At 25.9% G+C, this 21,102-nt stretch overlaps 1 protein-coding gene across 1 annotated transcript in view; it reads right to left on the minus strand.

The window, feature by feature from the left end:
- Positions 1–21,102, minus strand: part of LOC122506639 (probable protein kinase DDB_G0277539) — a 303,476-nt gene that overhangs the window by 20,431 nt on the left and 261,943 nt on the right. The window contains exon 3 of the mRNA XM_043618945.1: positions 13,134–13,289. Coding sequence (XP_043474880.1) covers positions 13,134–13,289 — 156 coding nt within the window. The remainder of the gene's footprint in view (positions 1–13,133; positions 13,290–21,102) is intronic.

Consider the following 21,102-nt stretch of genomic DNA (forward strand, 5'->3'; position numbering starts at 1 on the left):
TACTATTTCTCACTTCAAATATTATGTTTAACCTAAATTTATAACATTTACCAGGAAAAAAAATAATAAAATTTGCAATCTTAACAATTTTCGTATTTTTTCCATAAGATTTTTTTGAATTTTATCAATATGCTTTCTTTCTGATGATTTTGAGTAAGAGAAAAAATGAAATTAAGAAAAAAGTGAAAATCCTATAAAATGATCGTATTCTTTAATTCAAAATGAAGAAAAAATTAGGGTCAAATCGTAAAAAAAAAAATAATAGCCTGTCATCAGTATAAAATTGTTGATGAAATAATAAAATTCACGGCTATAAACCTCTATATAACTGGTTTTTTTTTGTAAACGTTTTATTGAAAATTAATTGTATATCATCACTATAAATATCTTTGCGAAACAATAAATTGACATATTATATCTTGCGTTTTGACCAATAAATTAAAATTTTATGTTACGAACGGAAATCATGACATTGTAATATAGAGGCATATCTTGCTTCAAAAGAAAATTAGCAGGCAAATGATCCCTCATTTGCTTGCTAATTTTTAAATATTTTTTAGTTTCTTTTTTAATTTTATTTTTTATACTGAATTAATTTTAATAATGGTCACTTTATTGACCTTCTCGCAGGTCAATAATGGGTACTTTATTAACCTTCTCTCAGGTCGATAATGGGCACTTTATTAACCTTCTCGCAGGTCGATAATGGGTACTTTATTGACCTTATTGAGAGGTAAAAAAAGTACTCATTCTTACCCTAGGGCAAAAATGGTCCCTTTCTGTACGTCGCTTAGCAAATATACTTTAATGTCGTAAAAATGACTAAATTCTATTCTACGAAGTTATCTTCAGTCGTTCAGTATTATCGATCATTTAGTAATTAATTTCATGATTTTTAAATTATTTAATACTATTTTTATATACATTTATGAATGATGATCACGCACAAAAGATCAATAATATAGATAAAAATGCATTTACAAGAAATACACGCGCGCTTCCTTACTGCGGAAATAATAAGAGAATCATTCAAAAGAGATGAATAGTAAATAAAAAAAAGAGAAACTCAACAATTTTCAAAGAAATAATATGATTAACAAGCATTTGAGTTTGACATTTATCTCATTTTAAGGTCAACTCTTTGTATATATGAGATACTGAAGGAAACATTATATAGTATAATATGCGTCATATATATAATATGGAGAACTTCAAAGTTGTAAAATATAATATAGTATCACACACGAGAACTAATTACTTAGGTGTAACGAACTTGATGATTATTAGTCAGTCAAGGACGATCGTGACCCACGCAGAAATTATTTCCCGCTATTTCTCTTTTAAAGGCGCGCTCAACTGAATTGAATAGTAAAATATATTCACTTGTATTTATAAGAAAAAAAAATTGTTATAGTTGATGAATAAAAGTGAACGTTGGAATATTTAGAATAATGCCATAGTAAACAGGTTATGATCTGAATAATTTTTCAATTCTACTACTCATGGAGGTCATTTTCAATTCAATAAACATTTTCTAGAATTTTGAACTACAATTCTTCTTTAAATCAATTATTTTTAATGATTTTTGGAAAAGTTCCTTGAAAATTTTCAAATTCATCTGTTCAACAATTTAATTTTATGAAATCTCGATTTTTTGAAAAATCTTGAGTTAAATATATATATAATTAGAAAATAAAAACTTGAAATTTAATTTTTACAAATTTTTTTTTTTTAATTTTTAACAACTTTTGAAAATATTTAATTTTTTTTAAAGAAGTTTAATTAAAATCTTACTGAAATTGATTATATAAAATTATATAAAAGAATTTTATAACAATTTTTGAAAATAATTGAAAACTTTTTGAAGAATTTTATTAACATTTTTTTTATAAATAATTGAATTCCTGAGAAGAATTTTTCTATTAAATTCTAAAGATAATTGAAATGTTGACGAGAATTTTTTTTTTATTTTTTGAAAATTATTTGGATTTATGTGAAGAATTTTATTAATTTTGAAAATAATTGAATTCTTGCGATGAATTTTGTTATTTATGAGAATAATTTAATTCCTCCGTATGATTTTATTATTTGTGAAAATAATGAAATGCCTGAAAATTTATGAAAATAATTTAATTAATGCGAAGAATTTAATGCCAAATTTTAAAACATTTGGTTTTTTAAAAAAATGTAGGTATGCAAATTCTATTTTAAATAATTGAATTCGAGTAAAATTTTTATTTTTTTTGGGAAAATAATTTGAATCTTTGTGTAGAATAGTGTAAAAATTTTTGTTTAATAATTGAATTCTTTTGGGAATTTTTATGAAAATATATAGTAGAATATTGAAAATCATTGAATTGAGAAATTTTTTTAAAAAATAATTGAAATTATGCCGAATTTTATTAAAATTTTTGAAAATAATTGAATTTAATAAATACTTTTGAAAATAATTGAATTCTTGTGATGAATTTTGAAAAAGATTCTTGACAATTTTCAAATCCATCTGTTTACAATTCAATTTTATGAAATTACGATTATTTGAAAAATCTTCAGTTTTAAATATATATTTGAAAATAAAAACATTGAAATTTAATTTTTACGAAAAATTTTATTAACAACTTTTGAAAATATTTAATTTTTTTTTTAAAGAAATTTAATTAAAATCTTACTGAAATTTATTATATAAAAGAATTTTATAACAATTTTTGAAAATAACTGAAAACTTTTTGAAGAATTTTATTAAAATTTTTAAAAATAATTGAAATTTTGCCAAGGATTTTATTAAAATTTTTGATAATAATTTAATTCTTAAGAAGAATATTTCGCTATTTATTTATAAAGATAATTTGATTCTTGACGAGAAATTTAAAAAAAATTTTGAAAATAGTTTAATTTCTGCAAAGTATATTTTATTGTTTTTCTAAAGAATTGAATTTATCTGATGAATATTAATATTTATCAAAATAATTGAATTTTGGAAAAGAATTTTATTAAAATTCCTTAAAATAATTCATTTTATGGAAAAAATTTTTTTTTTTATCAAAGATAATTGAACTCTTTTGCAGAATTACTTAAAAATTTTTTTAAATAATTGATTTTCTGCGATGAATTAAAAGTTATTTATGTAAATAATTGAATTATTTCAACTAATTATATTATCTTATTGAATAATTAAATGTTTTTTGAAATTAAATTTTTTCGTCAAGTTTTAATAATATTTTTAAGATTAATTGCATTTTTCGAGGAATTTATTTAAAATTGTATTAAAAGTATAATTTGAAATTGTGCGATGAAAAATAATTCGAATTCCTAAATGAAATTTTATTATTTATGAAATTAATGAAATTATTTGAATGTTTTCGTAAAATTGTAAAAAAAAAATTTTTTTTATTAATTAAATCTTTTGATAAATTTTATGAAAATAGTAAATATTGAAAATTATATTGAATCGCGAAAAACTTTTAAAAATAATTGGATTTTGCAAAGAATTTTATTTATCAATTCCTAAAAATAATTGAATTTCTGTGAAGAATTTTGTTTTTTATTGAGAGAATTGCGTTATAAAACTTTTGAAATAATTAAATAATATTAAAAAATTCATTCCTAGAAATAGAAATTTTTTTTGAAGGTTTTGTATTAGAATTCGTGGTAGTTTCATAGCTTATGAGGCGAACAAAAAAAAAACACAAAAAATTCAGAATTTTCTTATGAATTCTAAAAATTTATTTTTTCCAATATAGTTTTAATAAAAATCCCTGACTTTTTCCTGATTTCCCTGACTAATTCTACTTTCCCTGAATTATGACCTGTGGCAACCCTGCTACAGTAAGTTACGCATATTTACGGTAACATACGTTGTTATTTTCGTAAAATACGTTACGATACGATATATTTACGGTAAATTATGGCACATTTACGGAAAATACGTCCCTTCTTTTAAAATTACATTATATTAGTCTTGGATTAGCTAAAGATTACGGTAAAAAAATTTTTGAATGTTATTGATGAATTTATCTTTATATACGTTGAAATATTATAGAAAATTAAGGAATATATACAAATATGTATATATACGCATAGATAGGTTCATGATGGGTCATTACTAGGAGGCTCATTAGGTGTACAACACCTTACGCGCGTGTATTTAGATACAAATAATATACATATGTAATTCCTTCCTGGAAGAAACCGGTTATCATCAGAAAACGCAAAATAATCGTACATCGGTAGTTCATTGTCCGACTTAGTGCCATATATATATATATATATATATATATATTTGCGGCTTGGTTTTTCATGTCCACACAGTATTGCTCGTCCAATTATATACGTATTATTTAGTTTTAAAAAAAAATATCGATGAAGAGGAGAAAAATAATTATTCTATGAAAATTGTTCACTTGAGCGAGAAATATTTTTCATTTATTCATTTTTTTAGATTTTATAGTTTATAAATAGTAAGTTTAAATATTTTATTAATTTTTTAAGATTTTTTTAAATATGTACCCTTAAAAGGGTTTATAAAAGTTGGATAGAAAAATTTTTTTTTCGCTCTTGCTGATATATAATAGAAGTAACAATCTTTTTTTCATCCTCGCATTATTAAAAATTATATATTATTGTAAAATATTTAAAAACGCTAGATTTAAAAATAATAATTTCGTATTCAATACAATAGCAATAAATAAAAGTGAGATAAGTCGCAATAGGCGACTTACTTTCTAAATTGCATTTAACCTGAACCGTTATTTACGTTATTGTTAGCTATATATATATATATAAATGCTATACTTTCCTATATACTGTCACGAAGCCTGGATCCTCAAACGGATAAATGTGTTTAGTTAACTCTACATATATACGCTGAGATATATTATGCATTATAATAAACCAACGTCTGCAAGTTCACTCTTTGAAAATACCATTTTACTTTCATGCATTAGAAATTATTTCTTCTGATGCACTCAAGGTAATAAAAAATGAAAAATATTTCGCTCATAGTTGTGTGTATTACGTTATTCCATCGTAACTTACGTCAGAAAAGCGTAATTTTCGTTAGAAACCGTAACTGACGTTAGAAAACCGTAACGCAAGATACGAAAATAATTTTTTCTAAAATCGTAAATCTTTAATTAATTTACGTAACTAACGTAATTTGTGTTACTTTTTGCGAAATGTGCAAAAACAAAATCCGTGAATCTAATCATTTTGAAAGCACTGAAGACGTTGAACGCTATTTTTTTATTTTCACTGGTTTTTGTCGCAGCAATCCTGTGAGAAGAAATTTAGGTTCTTGCTGCTGTATTTGAAAATATCCGCTTGCTCTAGTTTCTATATGCTCAAGACGCATTTCCATTTGTCGATTGCAATCGGTCGTTTGACTTTTTCCATGCGAGTTTGAATTCACATGTGTGTGTGTGGTATGTGTAGGTGTTCGTGTACATATACACAAGACTCACTTGGCATAAGAAAACCACTTAGCCTTCTGTCTGATCTGTCATTAGTGTCTCGTAATTAAGACGCGCGCGTTGCTGCGAAGAATTACATAGAGAGAGTTTTCATGCAACAAAGAAGCCTTTATGATTTTTTTTCTTTTTTTTTTGCTGTAACATTAAACATCTCTCGTGTGATTTATTATTCTTAATATATATTTTCAGAAGGGAAAAAATTTTAATCCCTTTTTGTAATTAAATTTTTTTCTTATTTATAAATTTATTAATAATTAGTAACGCTTTCTTCACTACATAGTCTGTAAGCTGAAGAATCGAACATAACCTAAAAATCATAGTGCTTTCTTCACCCTTATCATGTACCCTGAAGAGTCGAACATAACTTACAAACCATAACGCTTATTTCTTCGACCCTTAAATTAAATTTAAATAAAATTAATAATTAAATCATTAAATTGAATTATTAAATTGATAATTAAATAATAAAATTGAATTGTCAAATTTATAATTAAAACTTTGATTTTAAAATAAGATGTAAGCTTCATAGCTGTCTTTTTTGTTGAATAAAAATAGAAAATTTTTGAAAATTTAATGTCAATGTTCGAAAAAGTTACGAATAAATTTTAATAATAGCATTTATAATAGCATCAAAGTTTGAAAGGAAAGAACAAAAGTTTGTGATATTTAAATGGCTACAACTTTAAAATACTTAAGTAGAAACTTTTCTGTTTTGATTTTTGAAAATAGAATAAGACGATGTCACGTTTTAGAGAATTAGATTTACAATAGAGTGACACGCCCTAAATTATTATAGGCGCGAGAAATTGAGATTCGTGACTCGCGTTATGCTCGCGGTCAGTGACTTTTGCGCCTGACCCTGCAAGCAAACACTTTTTATATACTTATATACACAGAGAGTACTTCTTGATTGGTCAATGTCAAGTGACTGTAATTTCGATTTTGCGAAAGTTTCCCGCCACACACACACACACACACAAACTTTCAATATATACATTATTCGTTTGCACATATTTTTTTTCTTTTCTCTATTTTACACTCATCAATCTTTCTAAAGTCAATTCATTAATAAGAGAAATAAAATTTTAATATTATATAAAGAAAATGATATTTTTTTAGAATGAAAATTCAAGAGAATGTAACATAACCTAAAATTAATAACGGTTTCTTCACTCTTTCCCCTGACCCTAAGAATCAAACACAACCTTAAAATTATAATGCTTTCTTCACCCCTTATCCCGCGTTTTGAAGAAGCGAACATAACTTAAAAATATTGTGCTGTTATTTTGTTTGGATTTATAATCCAAACAATTTTTTTTTATCACTTAAAAATTTTAACGATTTCTTCATCCCTTCACCATACCCTGAAGAATCAAACATAACCTAAAACTATAACTCTTTCTTCACCCCTTTACCATACCTTGAAGAATCAAACGTATCCTAAAACTATAACTCTTTCTTCACCCCTTCTCCGTACCCCACATCCTGAAGAATCGAACATAACCTTAAAATTATAACGTGCCTTTCACCCCTTCCCCTTATTGCCCCATCCCACCCTATAGAATCTGAAAATAACCTCAAATTTTTTTAAAAACCTCTCCCCTCACTATATTTTTGGTTCATATGTCAAGGGGCGAATATAACCTCAAAATCATGTGTCAAATACCATAAATGCAGTTTTAAAAAAATCAGGTTAAATAGACACATAAACTGACAAGAAAAAAAATAAAGGAGTTAATGTGTGAAGTCCCCTTTAATATAATATAATATAATATAATATAATATAATATAATATAATATAATATAATATAATATAATATAATATAATATAATATAATATAATATAATATAATATAATATAATATAATATAATATAATATAATATAATATAATATAATATAATATAATATAATATAATATAATATAATAATATAATATAATATAATATAGTGATACCAAAAAGCAAAAAAAAAAAATTTGCAGATGGCAATTATTAAAAGCAGGAAACTGTGAAATTTGAGTATATATAAATAAGTACAATTGTCAGTGTCAGCAGAATGGTTAATATTACCCCTCATCAAAAAATAATTGTACACGTATGTAAAAAAGAAAAAAAAAGAATCTCCCTGGTCACTGACCTACTCATGACCTTGCCATTCACATATGTCAACGAAGCGTCGCATTACAATTCACCAACGAGAGCTAATTTTTCCGAGAGTTTTCAATTGTATTCGTTCCACGTTGATCGATCTGTGACGGTATTTTAACGTGTGTTTCTCTCTCCATGTGTACAAGCATATACGTATATATATATATATATATATATCATTGCACATGTATTGTTTTTCTCCGAAGACGAAAGAATATTGACTCTTTTCTATTTTTTTTCTTTTCCTTCTTTTCCTAGTAGTATAACATAAATATCTTATTAACTGCATTGAAAGGTAAATAAATATCGGAGGAATTTGATTTGTGAAATATCGAAATGAGTCGATTCTCGTAACTCGAAATAAATCGATTCTTTTATATCGAATTGAACCGAATATTTTATCGATACAAATCGATTATTACACTTTATAATAAATCGAAGACTATCGAAATAAATAGATTTTGGAAATAAATCAACTTTTATGTGTGAAAGCAAATTGATTCTTCATCGAAACAAATTGAATATTTTACCGAAATAAATCGAATATTTTATCAAAATAAATCGATTGTCAAAATCTGTTAGGTTTAAATATTAATCGATTCACCTATATCGAACTAAATCGAATATTTTTTATTAAAATAATCGATTCTTTTTATATCGAATTATATCGAGTAAATTTTACCAAATATTCGATTATTTTTATATCGAACTAAGTGGATTATACTTAATCAAAATAATCGATTCTTATATATCGATTTAAATGATATATTTTATCGAAATAATCGATTCTTTTATATCAAATTGAATTATTTCGATAAAATATTCGATTCTTTTATATCAAATTGAATCGAATATTTTATCAAAATAATCGATTGTTATATTTCGATTTAAATAATATATTTTATCGAAATAATCGATTCTTTTATATCGAATTAAATCGAATATTTTATTGAAATAATCGATTCTAATGTATCGAATTAGATCGAATATTTTAACGAAATACTCGATTTGTTTATATCTAATTAAATCGAATATTTTATCTACAATATCATTATAAATAATGAAATAAATCGATTATTATATTGTAAAATAAATCGATTCTTGCATATGGAAATAAATAAATTAAAAATTGTAGTAACTTAAAAAATCGATTTAAATTGAAATATAACGAGAAAAAATGCAAATATTCGATATATAATCGTAATAAATCGACGAAATTTATCGCAATATTTGGAAAGTGAGCGAGAGAGTGAGCTCTTTTATTTCCAACTTCCTGGTTCAATACAGTGAGCATAGTGAATATGTTTCACGATTCTTTTTAAGAAAAAAAACGAGCTTATTACATGAATAAACAATTGGATGAAGGCATATAATGATATTCCTCGCGTTGGTTGACAATATTATACATATGCATATAAAGAAGAAAAGATTCTTCCCAAGGAGATTTTACGACATTGCAATGGTTCATGATTATATCTGTCGTCTCTCTCGCTCTGTTCTTACAACAGGTTGGAATATTTATGTTATCGCGAAATCTGAGATACAATACTGTCCGATCAGGTTACCTCTTATGTTTGTTTCATGCTCTCCATACCAAAGTCACCTTATCCCCAAGTCGTCTCTTCTCTCAGACAATCGCATGGTATGATGGCAATTAGCCAACTTCTGCGCTATACGTATATATGTATAAAGAATATAAAGAATAAAATTGTCAAACAATTGCGTGAAAAAAATATTTTTTTTACTATAATTAAATAAATCGAGTTTCAGTATCGAAATAAATCGAAAGTTTCACCGATTTATCTAATATCGAAATAATTCGATATAGTTTCAATCGACTTTTAGTATCGAAATAAATCGATATAGTTTCAATCAAGTTTCAGTATATCGAATTAAATCGATAGTTTTGCCGATTTTTATAATATCGATATAACTCGAAATTTTCACGTTACTTTCAGTATCATATCGACATTTTAGATAACGATATCAATTTTCTTTTCTTTCGCGATTAAAATAAATCGATATTTTAGAATTTTAATATCAAAATATATCGATATTTTCAAGACCTTCTTTTCTATTAATCAATTATCGAATTTTGAAATAAATCGATCTTTTTTTTAAAAAACGAGTTTAAAAATAATTGAAATATTTGAGATATAGAATTCCTTTTAGTAGAGAAAAGAAATTTATTTTTTTTCCTAATATTTTTTTAAAATGAAACGATAAATACACATTGAGAGAAATCGTCGAGATTTATGGGGAGGGGGAAGAGAGAGAGAGAGAGAGAGAGAGAGAGAAAACTATTGAAATAAGTGAAATTTTATTTGATTTTTTTTCTAATATTCAAATCGAGTAAACAAGTGAGAAGATTAAATCACTTTAATTATAAAGAATTTGCGAATATAATTTTCAATTCCTTTCACTCGCGGTTATGAATCATCAATTTCTGATTGAATCACATCCGGTATTCTTAAATGTGTTTGCTGTATGTGTGAGCGGGCATCGCGTATATATATATATATATATATATATATATATATATATATATATATATATATATATATATATATATATATATATATATATATATATATTTACGTTCCTTAGAGAGATAGAATAGTGCACGCGACCAATGCACTCAAGTAAGACTTGTTTTAAGGCACGACTAATTCATAGGTGAATTTAGAAAGTTTTCTATGGAGTACGTATTGCGTCTAATTGTTTCATTCCTTTTTTTACGTAATTCATCTCAGTTGATTTTTTAATCGAGAAAACCGGAAATGTCCTCCTGTATTTTTTTTATTAAATCTAATATATGTAGTTAAGTTGCACGTAATATTTGTAATATTAGCCTCACAAAAAAGGATATTCTAAAAATATCATCAGGATATCCTACACAAATTTAGGATAGGTATCCTACAAAAAGTTCACAGGATATCCGGAGGATATGCGAACCACAACTTTTAAGTCTTTTAAGTCTAGGACATCCTGAGGATATCCTAAGGATATTTTTAGGACCTCCTTAAGGGATATCTTAGGATATTCCAAAGATATTTCCATTACATTTTATAAATATTTTTAGGATATCCTAATGATATCTCTGGAATATTAAAAAAATATAAGCATGTTTTATTATTAATTTATCCAATTTATTCTTATAAATATTTTAATTTGTAGTTACTCTATGTATATCCTGGGGATAACCTAAAGATATCCCAGGAATCATTTTAAGAATATGCCAGGGTTAACATAATAGGATACCCTAGGAATAATTTAAGAAAATCTCAGAGAAAACCTATAAGGATATCTTAATGATATCCTAAGGACAACATAACGATATTTTAAGAATATCCTATGGATAATCCTATGATATTTTAAGTTAACGATATTTTAAGGATAGCCTATGGATAATCCTATGATATTTTAAGGATACTCTAATGAAAACCTAATGATATTTTAGAGATATCCTAATTACAACTTTAGGATATTTTAAGGATAGCCTAAGGATAACCTAGGAATATTCTAGGAACATTTTTATGAATATCCCGGGAATAATATAATTATACCCTAGGAGTAATTTAAGAATATCCCAAAGAGAACCTAAGGATACCCTAGGGATAACCTAGGGATAATTTAAGAATATCCAAGGGGTAGCTAAGTGATATCCTTCATATATTCTAGGGATGTCCACAAAATATTTTCTGGATATGCAGACGATATCTTAGGAATATCCTCAGATATCCCAAGGGGTTAAATTTTTTATAATGTAATAAAGATGAGGGTGGGGTTAAAAATGGTTGAAAATTAATCAAAAATAGTGTGACGTAGTTTGTGAACGATCATTTACGTACACATATTTAGAAAAATAACCTTATTTGAAAAAGAGTTCTTTGCCATTTCCTTTTGCGAAAAACGATAATAAAAAAGGGAAAAAGCAATAAAATAAGTAGTAAAAAGAAATTTAACGAAACAAAGAAAATAGTTTGAGAGCAATTTGGCTACCGAGAAAAGTCAAGTGTGTATGTCAACATATATATATATACATATATATATATCTATATATATGAAATTGTAATCGGAAATCCATCTCCTTGAAATGTCAGTTCGATCAGACGTGCATTCGCCTCTTTTGTTTCCCTGCAGCAACATCGATAGATCAAGGTGCCTATGGGTTACGTAAAATCTTAAGAAATACAAAAGTTCCCGAACAATGGCGCGTATATAGTGTATTACATATGCATAAATAAATATATATATGAAATCTTTTTAAATTACACAAAAAAAAAATTAGATTCTTCAATTATTATTTTGAACGAGTATTATATGTATTAAAATTTATTAATTATCATAAGAAAAAGAAAATAATTTGCGTTATTTATATATATCTGATTCCTTTTTAAAATATCATTTTATCCTTCAGTTTACTTTCGTCAAAAAAAAATATCCGGTTTTCTTTCAAATTCTCCGTATAGATTTCTAGATACATTTAAATTGAGTGAGTCATGTTAATTTTCATGAGTTGTGTTCGATATACTCGACTGAACTCCTATTTGTATTTTTTACCTGGATACAATTTTATTTTTAGATTTTTTTAAAATATATTTAACGGTTTGCGACTACTATATGGATTTAGAAAATTTGAATTCATGGAAACTTTGTGCGAGGAAAGAAGATTGAGATTAGCTATGTGGTATATTTTTGTATTTCGTATTCTGAGTTTGTAACTAAAAAGTTTTGATGTACCCTTCAAGCTACTTTACATTACTTTTAGTTGAAGGGAAAAAAAGTCATAACTTTTAAGTAACAAAATGTTACTTTAAAATAACGAAACGAAAAGTTACTTAAAAATACCATTCGTTACTTTAAAGTAGGTTTCGATTAAAAGTAACAAAATTCACTTTAAAGTAACGAAACCTACTTTAAAATTACTTAAAGTAACTTTTAGTAACTTTAGTAACTTTTAGCGACCCTTTATTATTTGAAAGTAATATTGTATTACCAAAAAGTTATCTATCTGCTAATTAGAAATTACTTTCTGTTACCTAGAAGTAACTTTCTGTTACCTGAAAGCAACTTTTTTTTACTTAAAAGTAACATTTCGTTACATAAAAGTTATCTGTCTGATACTTATAGTAACTGTACTGTTCCTAGAAAGCAAATTTTTGTTACTTGAAAGTAACATTTGGTTATATACAAGTTTCTTGTTTGTTACTTGAAAGTAACATTTGGTTACGTAAGAATTACTTGTTTGTTACTTAAAAGTAACATTTTGTCGCGTTTAAGTTATATATCTGTTACTTTAAAAAAACCGCTTTGTTACTAAACAAAAACCGTGTTGTTACTTAAAATTAACCATACAAGTGTTTGGAACTAACTGCGATTTCAATGCACAGCAAAATGAGTGAAAGAAATTTTTTTTTTTTGTCAGCAAATTTTGAACAAAGAACAGTATAATTCCGTATCTGCAACAATATCGTAATGGATCATGCGTTTCAACTGTATAATTCTATTCTTACCTCGTGGGACACTGGGTTATTCTTATTCCGGCTTGTGTTAGTGGAATTGTTAATGGACGACAGTGAGCTGAGTGTCGCTGATCCGACACCATCGACTGCTTTGCCACTAACTTTCGTCCCTCCACCGCCGACATTTTTGTGCAGCGTCGCGGGACTCTGAAAAGCAAACAAAGAATTTTATTGTTAAACTCTTTACAAAATACAAGAAAAATTGAGTATTGTTCAAATATTTTAATTTTTAGTTCAATTTGAGTTCAATTCCAGAGCATCATTTTGATAATATTTCAGGAAAAAATTTTGCTTGAGATTAAAAAACTGCAAATTGTAGAAGTTACGGATGGGATGGTAGAGCATAAACTGATGGTGACATTAAATTATTGATTTTAGAAATGAAGTAGTGGCTTAATTGTTATTTTCGAATTTAGTGGTGGAACAACAATCACTTTTTGGTGGTTAAAATAATTCACCCTTTGCTGATTAAAATTAACTAGTTATTAAAATTAAAAGGTAAAAGAATCTGTACAATACAAAATCAAAAAGGGTTCCAAAAAGTAAAAATGGGTTAACTAATTGTTTTTGCATATTCAGCTCTCGTTGAAGTATTTGTACACAATTGTTATAATAATTCCCTAAGATCATCAACAAACTGCAAGTAGAATTAGGCTAAAAATTAAACATTTACAGTTTGTGGAAACTACGGATGAGATGGTAGAGCCTAGCATTAATATGGTAGCATTAATTTTTTGATTTAGAAATGAGTGGCTCAATTGCTATTTTCGAATTTAGTGGAGGAACAACAACCACTTTTTGATAGTAAAAATAATTTACTTTTTCACTGATCAGAATCATATAATTATCTAGAAAATTAGCATTAACCAAACATCATCAAATCCTCTAATGGAGTACCAAACTTTTAATTTTGAATTCAAATACCTAATTTAATTTTCCAAATTTATTGCTGTACTAATATAATACAATCATTATCCAGGATGATTTATTACCACTCATCAACTATTTAGAAAAAAAAAATTATGCATAATAATGTGGTAGTAATTATGAAAAAAAAATAATTTCTTCACAAAACCAGTTGTGGGTTATATACCTGCCGATTATTAGTGGGCTCAGTAGAAACTGATAAAACCAAAAGGCCAAGTGCCTTTTTCTGCTTTTTAAATGTACATATAAAGGGGAGTGAACAATTTAGTGTATTACAACAGGATATATACGACGATTTTGTAACGAGGTCGAAACACCGACATAAGATCCCACGCAAAACATGTAACTCTCACTGTGCGTTGTGCATATTAGTCAGCCACGCGTTACCCATTTCTCAAAGTCTCTCGCGATACCCGATTTGGCGAATGATAATATTCCGTTAGGTTATCCCGTCTAAGACCACCTTTAAAACATGCCTCTCCTAAATCCATAAATAAATATACCTGTAATTCACATGTACATATAGAAATTACAAGTAGTCATTTTTAATCATCCCGCGTATAAGAAAATACATATACATTTTTACAGATTCTACAAAGATTTGCAAATTACAGCAAATTTAAATATTGCTGTTAAATATCTGTAAATAACAAACTAAATACTGTAATATGTTAATTACGAGAAGCTGTTTGTTAAACAATAGCAAAAAAATATGTAAATAACAACGCAAATGTTTGTTACATCACTACTTTGTTAAAAAAGTCAAAATTTGGTGCTATTCTGATAAGTGAGTTTTACCTTGACTAAAATTTTAATTTTTCATCAGTAGAGAGTAAATTGTTTCAATCATCGGTAAGTGGTTGTTCCTTCACTAAATTCGAAAATAGCAATTGAGCCACTACTTCATTTCTAAATTAAAAATTTAATGCTTCTATTACTTAATGCTCTACCATCTCATCCGTAGCTTCCGCAAACTGCAAATATTTAATTTTTAGCCAGAATTTCAACTTGGAGTATGCCGATCATACTCGGGAATTATTAACAAATGTGTACAAAAACTTCAACGAGAGCTGAATATGCAAAAACAATTAGTTAACCCATTATTACTTTTTGGAACCCTTTTTGATTTTTATTGAATAAAGTTGTCGATTTTGTTATCGAATTGTAAAATAAGACTATAATTAGCCTTAAAACGGGTAAAATACTATGAGGGGAATGAAGAATGATTGTTACTAAAACGTTAACTTTAAAAGATTTAAAAAAAGACGCAGTACTTGATTTCAAAATTAAGAAGATGCTGCATTATGATGCAGATGCTACAAATGTTGCTGCTGTAAATAAATAAGTGTTTGCTTACAATTAAGTTGATTCAAGTAAATAAACAATTTTTTGATGGAGTAGTACTTGAAGTATGCTCCAAATGATCTGGAAATAGCAACTAAAAAGTGTTAATAATTTTCTATTACGAGAAACTGTAAACAATGTGTTAAACCACTACTGCGTTAAAGGATCAAAATTTGTTGCTACCTTGGGAACTGATACTTCTAGCTTAATTTTAATCAGTAGTTAATTTTAATCAGTAAATGGTAAATTATTTTAACCATCAGAAAGTGATTCTGTTCCACCTTCGAAAATAGCAATTAAGCCACAACTTCCTTTCTGTATAAAAAATATCGTTTCCATTACATAATGCTCTACCATCTCATCCGTAATTTCTATAATCTTTGCATTTTCGAATTCATTATTTATAATTTATTTTCGAAAACCCTATAAAAATTTTTCCTTTATTATCGATTCTTATTATTCTTTTCAATTCAAAATTCAAATTTTCAAAAATGCTTACAAAAAATTCTAATATTCTTCAAAAATTGTCTCGTTGGAACTCATTTTTAAAAAATCGAAACATAATCTTTAATACTTGAAGAATATTTTGATCTAATTCAATTTCAAATGATCCAGAAGTATATCGATGAAAGGAAGTGAGTATTATCTAAGTTATCAACAGAAGAAGACAAAAAACTGTAGAAGAAAAAAAATTGTGTAATCAGTTATATAAATATATAATTAAGAATAATACTTTAGGATGATGCTATTTGTATGGGCAATTATAACGATCTTTTTCTCCAACACAAAGAAAACAATTTCACTTTTTTTTCTCGATTACCCTCGTAATCTGTTTTTTCTTTATTTCTTTCTTTTTTTAATGAAAACTCATCGTGACCTAGTGAAAAATTAGAAAATTAATTTTATTTTCAATAATTGAATTTCCGCGTGTCCTAAATCGGAAACAAAAGAGATGACGTGGCATTCGTGGGTGGATTTTGATGTTACAAACAAAATCCTTCTTATGTATAATATCAAACATGTTATTGCACGTGTTCACAAATAATAATAATGAATATCGCAAGAACCCATTGTATATAAATGTGATTTTTTTCTGATTAACGAAACAAAGTGAATCTTTGAAAAATTACCAATACTGATTGTGAGCGTCTTATTTTCTTAGGATGAAGAAATTGTTTCATTTTGTATTGGTACATATATTTAAATATATTTAGTATTTGTATATATATATATTTTTTTTATTTACTTTCTATATATATATTTTTTATGTTCTATATATTTTTTTTATTTATTTTCTATATAATATATTTTTTTTTTCTTTAAATGATGAAAAATTGAGTGAATCTATTGCGCGCAGGAGATGTGCCATTTTCTTCACTATTATATACATAAAGAATGGCATAGCTTGTTGCTATCTGGTGCGGAACACGACTTGCGCAATAAAATTTTTTTAAATGTTTTTTTTCTCCCTTTTGTACTAGAAAGCTAAACAGAAACTGCGAGTGTCTTAATTCTATAGGACGATATTGCATCGCAATGAATAAGTCAAGTAGGAAAATAAAAATGAATTTGAAAAGGAAAATAATATAAGCGTGAACGGAAAAAGAATTTTAAACTTTTAAAGCAACAACAAAGATAATTTTATGGTAACCCAAAGATATAACATTTAAGTAACAAAAAAAGAATTTTAAAGCAACATAAAAATAACTTTAAAGTAACAAAGACTTACTTAAAAGTACCTTTCGTTACTTGAGCAACTTTTGTTACTTTAATGTAACTTTCTGTTATTTAAAGTAACTTTTGTTACTTTGGTAATTATCCAGATTACCGTTACTTTAAAGTAACTTTTCGTTACTTTAAAGTAACATTTTCTTACGACCTTTTTCGTAAAAGTAACCGTTTTGTCACTTAAAAGTAACTTTTTGTTACTTGGAAATAATATTTTGTTACGTAAAAGTTATTTGTTCGTTACTTGAAAGTAACATTCTGTTACTTAAAAGCGTCTCTTTATTACTTGAAAGTACATTTTATTCCCATAAGTTATCAATATATCTGCTACTTAGAAATAACTTTCTGTTACCTAAAAGTAATTTTCTTTTACTTAAAAGTAACATTTGGCTTCTTAAAAAAGATTGTTTGTTACTTAAATGGACATTTTGTTACTTGTAAGCAACTTTTGGTTTCTTGAAAGTAACAATTTGTTACGTAAAAATTATCTATCTGCTACTTAGAAGTAACTTTTCGTTACTTCAAAGTAACATTTTGTTACATAAAAGTTATTTGTTTGATACTTATGTATTGTTTCTTGAAAGAAAATTTTTGTTACTTTTAAAGTATTATTTGGTTACGTAAAAGTTACTTGTTTGTCACTTAAAAGTAACATTTTGTAACGCAAAAGTTATCTATCTGTTACTTAAAAAAACCGCTTCGTTACTTATAAATAACTTTCTGTTCATTCAAAGTAACATTTTGTTACTTAGAAGTAACCTAGTTTTGTTACTTGAAAGTAACATTTTATCACTTAAAAGTAACAGTTTGTTACTCAAAAATTACCCACGTAGAAAGATTTCCTGAAGTTTTAACACAAAGTTAATTTTAAAATAACAAAAAAAAAATAATTTTAAAGCAACAAAAGATAACTTTTAAGAAACTGTTAGAATTTGCTGTTATTTGTTGATTATAACAATAATTTATTGTTTTTATAATTTGTTATTATTTATTACAATTCTATTATTTGTTAATTACAATTTGTTACTATTTATTATTACAATTCTGTTATTTGTTAATTACAATTTGTTGATTACAATTTGTTACTATTTATTATTATAATTTTGTTATTTGTTACTTATAATTTGTTATTCTTTGTTATTATTTTGTTAATTATTATTTGTAAATTAATTATTTGCCATTACAATTTTGTTAATTACAATTAAAAGTTACAATTTGTTATTATACAATATTGAATTATTAGTTCGAACAATTGTAATCAACAATATGTAAATAACAATAATTAAACAATTAAATTTTTACAATACAATGCACATTTAAAAAAAAAATAAGTAAATTAAAATAAATCTACAATTATTTCCAAAAGCAAAAAAAAAAAAAATCGAAGAATTGCAAACAGTACAAAAGTTAATTAGATTTAATAACGATTGATCTTATCAAAAACAACATACGTACACGTATAAATAGATCGACAGTCTGAAAAGTAAAGACAACAAAAAAAAGAATTTCCGATTAGATAAACTTTATAAGCTGCGTTAAATTTATAGTCGCGGGCAAAATTAGACAAGTAAAATAGCAAATTACAATAAATTACTCTGGAAGCATTATTGGTATTCAATCCAAAACAGTCGAGCAGTAATTGGCGGAAGGTAGACAAGTTCTTCATTATATATTCAACGACACTTAGACAACTAGTTTCTCTACTGACTTTGCGTTTAAAAGACACTATCGTCGATAAAGGTCAGATTAGTTCTGCGAATGTATGACCAATAGGGAATGGAACAATTAAAAAAAAAAAAAAAAAAAAAAAATCGGCTTGTATACACTTTTGCAGATAGAATTAAATTGTCGTTATTTTAGTAATACACACGAGGTAGTTAAGTATACATTGTTATAATAATCGAGAGTTAAGTAGAATTATCTCTCACATATACAATTAAAGATATGTATATGTACATACACACATTTTTCAATAATACAAAAAGATATCGAAGTCTGCATGGCCACTGTATTTCAAGAATCTATATAGTTTATTTAAGATAACTCCAAGTCAATAAGCGTAAACATAACCTCAAAATCATGTCGAAGGAAATCGATCCTAACGTGGACAATTTTTTAGCACTTTTTAACCTCCCCTCATTGTAGACAATTTCGACTAAATTCATAAAATTTTTCATTTTTACACTATAAATTATACCCAAAGAATCAGTATTTGAACGATTATGAAAATTTTTCAAAAATTAAAATTTGGCAATTTGTTTCGTTTTTTTTTCTATAGAAAATTTCAAAATCTTGAATATCGACTAAATTCATAAAATTTTTCCTTTTTCAAATAAATTATACTATACCCAAAAAATCAGTTTATGAACAATTTTGAAATTTTTTCAAAAATTAAAATTTGGCAATTTTTTTTTTGTTTTTTTTTCTATATAGAAAATTTCAAAATCTTGAATTTCGAATAAATTCATAAAATTCTTCATTTTTAAACTAAATTTTACCCAAAAAAAAAAAAAAATCAGTTTTTGAACGATTATGAAAATTTTTTCAAAAATTAAAATTTGGCAATTTTTTTCGTCTCTTTTTCTATAGAAAATTTCGACTAAATTCATGAAACTTTTTCATTTTCCAACTAAATATTATACGCAAAAATTCAATTTTTGAACTATTTTGAAAATTTTAATTCGTCGATTTTTTCATTTTTCTTTTCCTACAGAAAATTTCAAAATCTTGAATTTCGACTAAATTTTTAAAATTTTTTCATTTTCCATCTATAAATTATATACAAAAAAAAAATCAGTTTTTGAACGATTTTGAAAATTTTTCAAAAATTAAAAATCGTTATCAATGCATAACCTCAAAATTAGGGCATTAGTCCTTCAGTATACAGTGTATTTAAGATAACTTTTAGTCAAAAACGAAAGGTCAAGAGGCGATAACATAACCTCAAAATATTGTATATCGATAAAATGGTAGATGGTTTTATCGAATTTTTCAAAATTCAATATGAAAATATTAACTTTGTTTTTTAAAAGTAGCCATTTTAAAATTTTTAAAAACTAATATCAGCTTCGTATTAATGAACCCAAAGAACTCCTTGTAACAAAAGTTTAAAATGAATCGGGGTGGGGAGAGGGGGGGGGGGTAAATTAAAAAAAATCAATCGCCATATTGGATCTGCCATTTTGAATTTTTTAAAAATAAAACTGTAGTTATATACCCAAAAAATCTCTAAAATAAACTTTTAAAAAAAAGTATTCGACATTTTGAATATAAAAAAAAAAATTTAATAAAAAAAATAATTTTTATTTCCTTTATTTTTTTTTTAAATAAAGTGGCTATTTTTATTAAAATTTGAAGATTTTGATGTTTTTTTTTAACCTAAACGATGTTTGGAAAAAAGTGGGGAGGGGGATTGTATTTATATATTGTACTATCTATATATCTATAGATATTACAATATATTGAATATATTGATAAGCCGAAGACTGATTTCTCTAAAGTAGCCTTTGCTTATCGGTTTTGCGTCTATTTCCCGATAACGGTATATATAAAATTAATGGCACACAGCGACAGATTTATTGTGCCAACATTGAGATACTGCGAATCATTATATTAAATTCACTCTGGACCCCTCTTCACATTATAATTATTTCCTCGTCTACTATTTTTGATTTCTTGTCTAATTCTCCGAATATACAAGATGAGTTTTATCTATTTGCGAAAAAATGGAGGGAAAAAAATTACGTCTTTCTAATAAAGACAATATAGTATATATATGATTTTACAATTTCAAATAAGAATCCAAGTTTTGAATTTGTGACTGACTTTTGCTTCTAAATTAGTCAATTTTTACTAATAAATTAGTAGAAATTACTATTTTTACTAATAATTTAGTAGAAATGAATATTTTTACTAGCAAATTAATAGAAATTACTACTTTCACTAATTTCTTAGTAGGGAT

This window comes from Leptopilina heterotoma, unplaced genomic scaffold, assembly GCF_015476425.1.
Source record: "Leptopilina heterotoma isolate Lh14 unplaced genomic scaffold, ASM1547642v1 Lhet_43, whole genome shotgun sequence".
NCBI classification, from domain to species: Eukaryota; Metazoa; Arthropoda; class Insecta; order Hymenoptera; family Figitidae; genus Leptopilina; species Leptopilina heterotoma.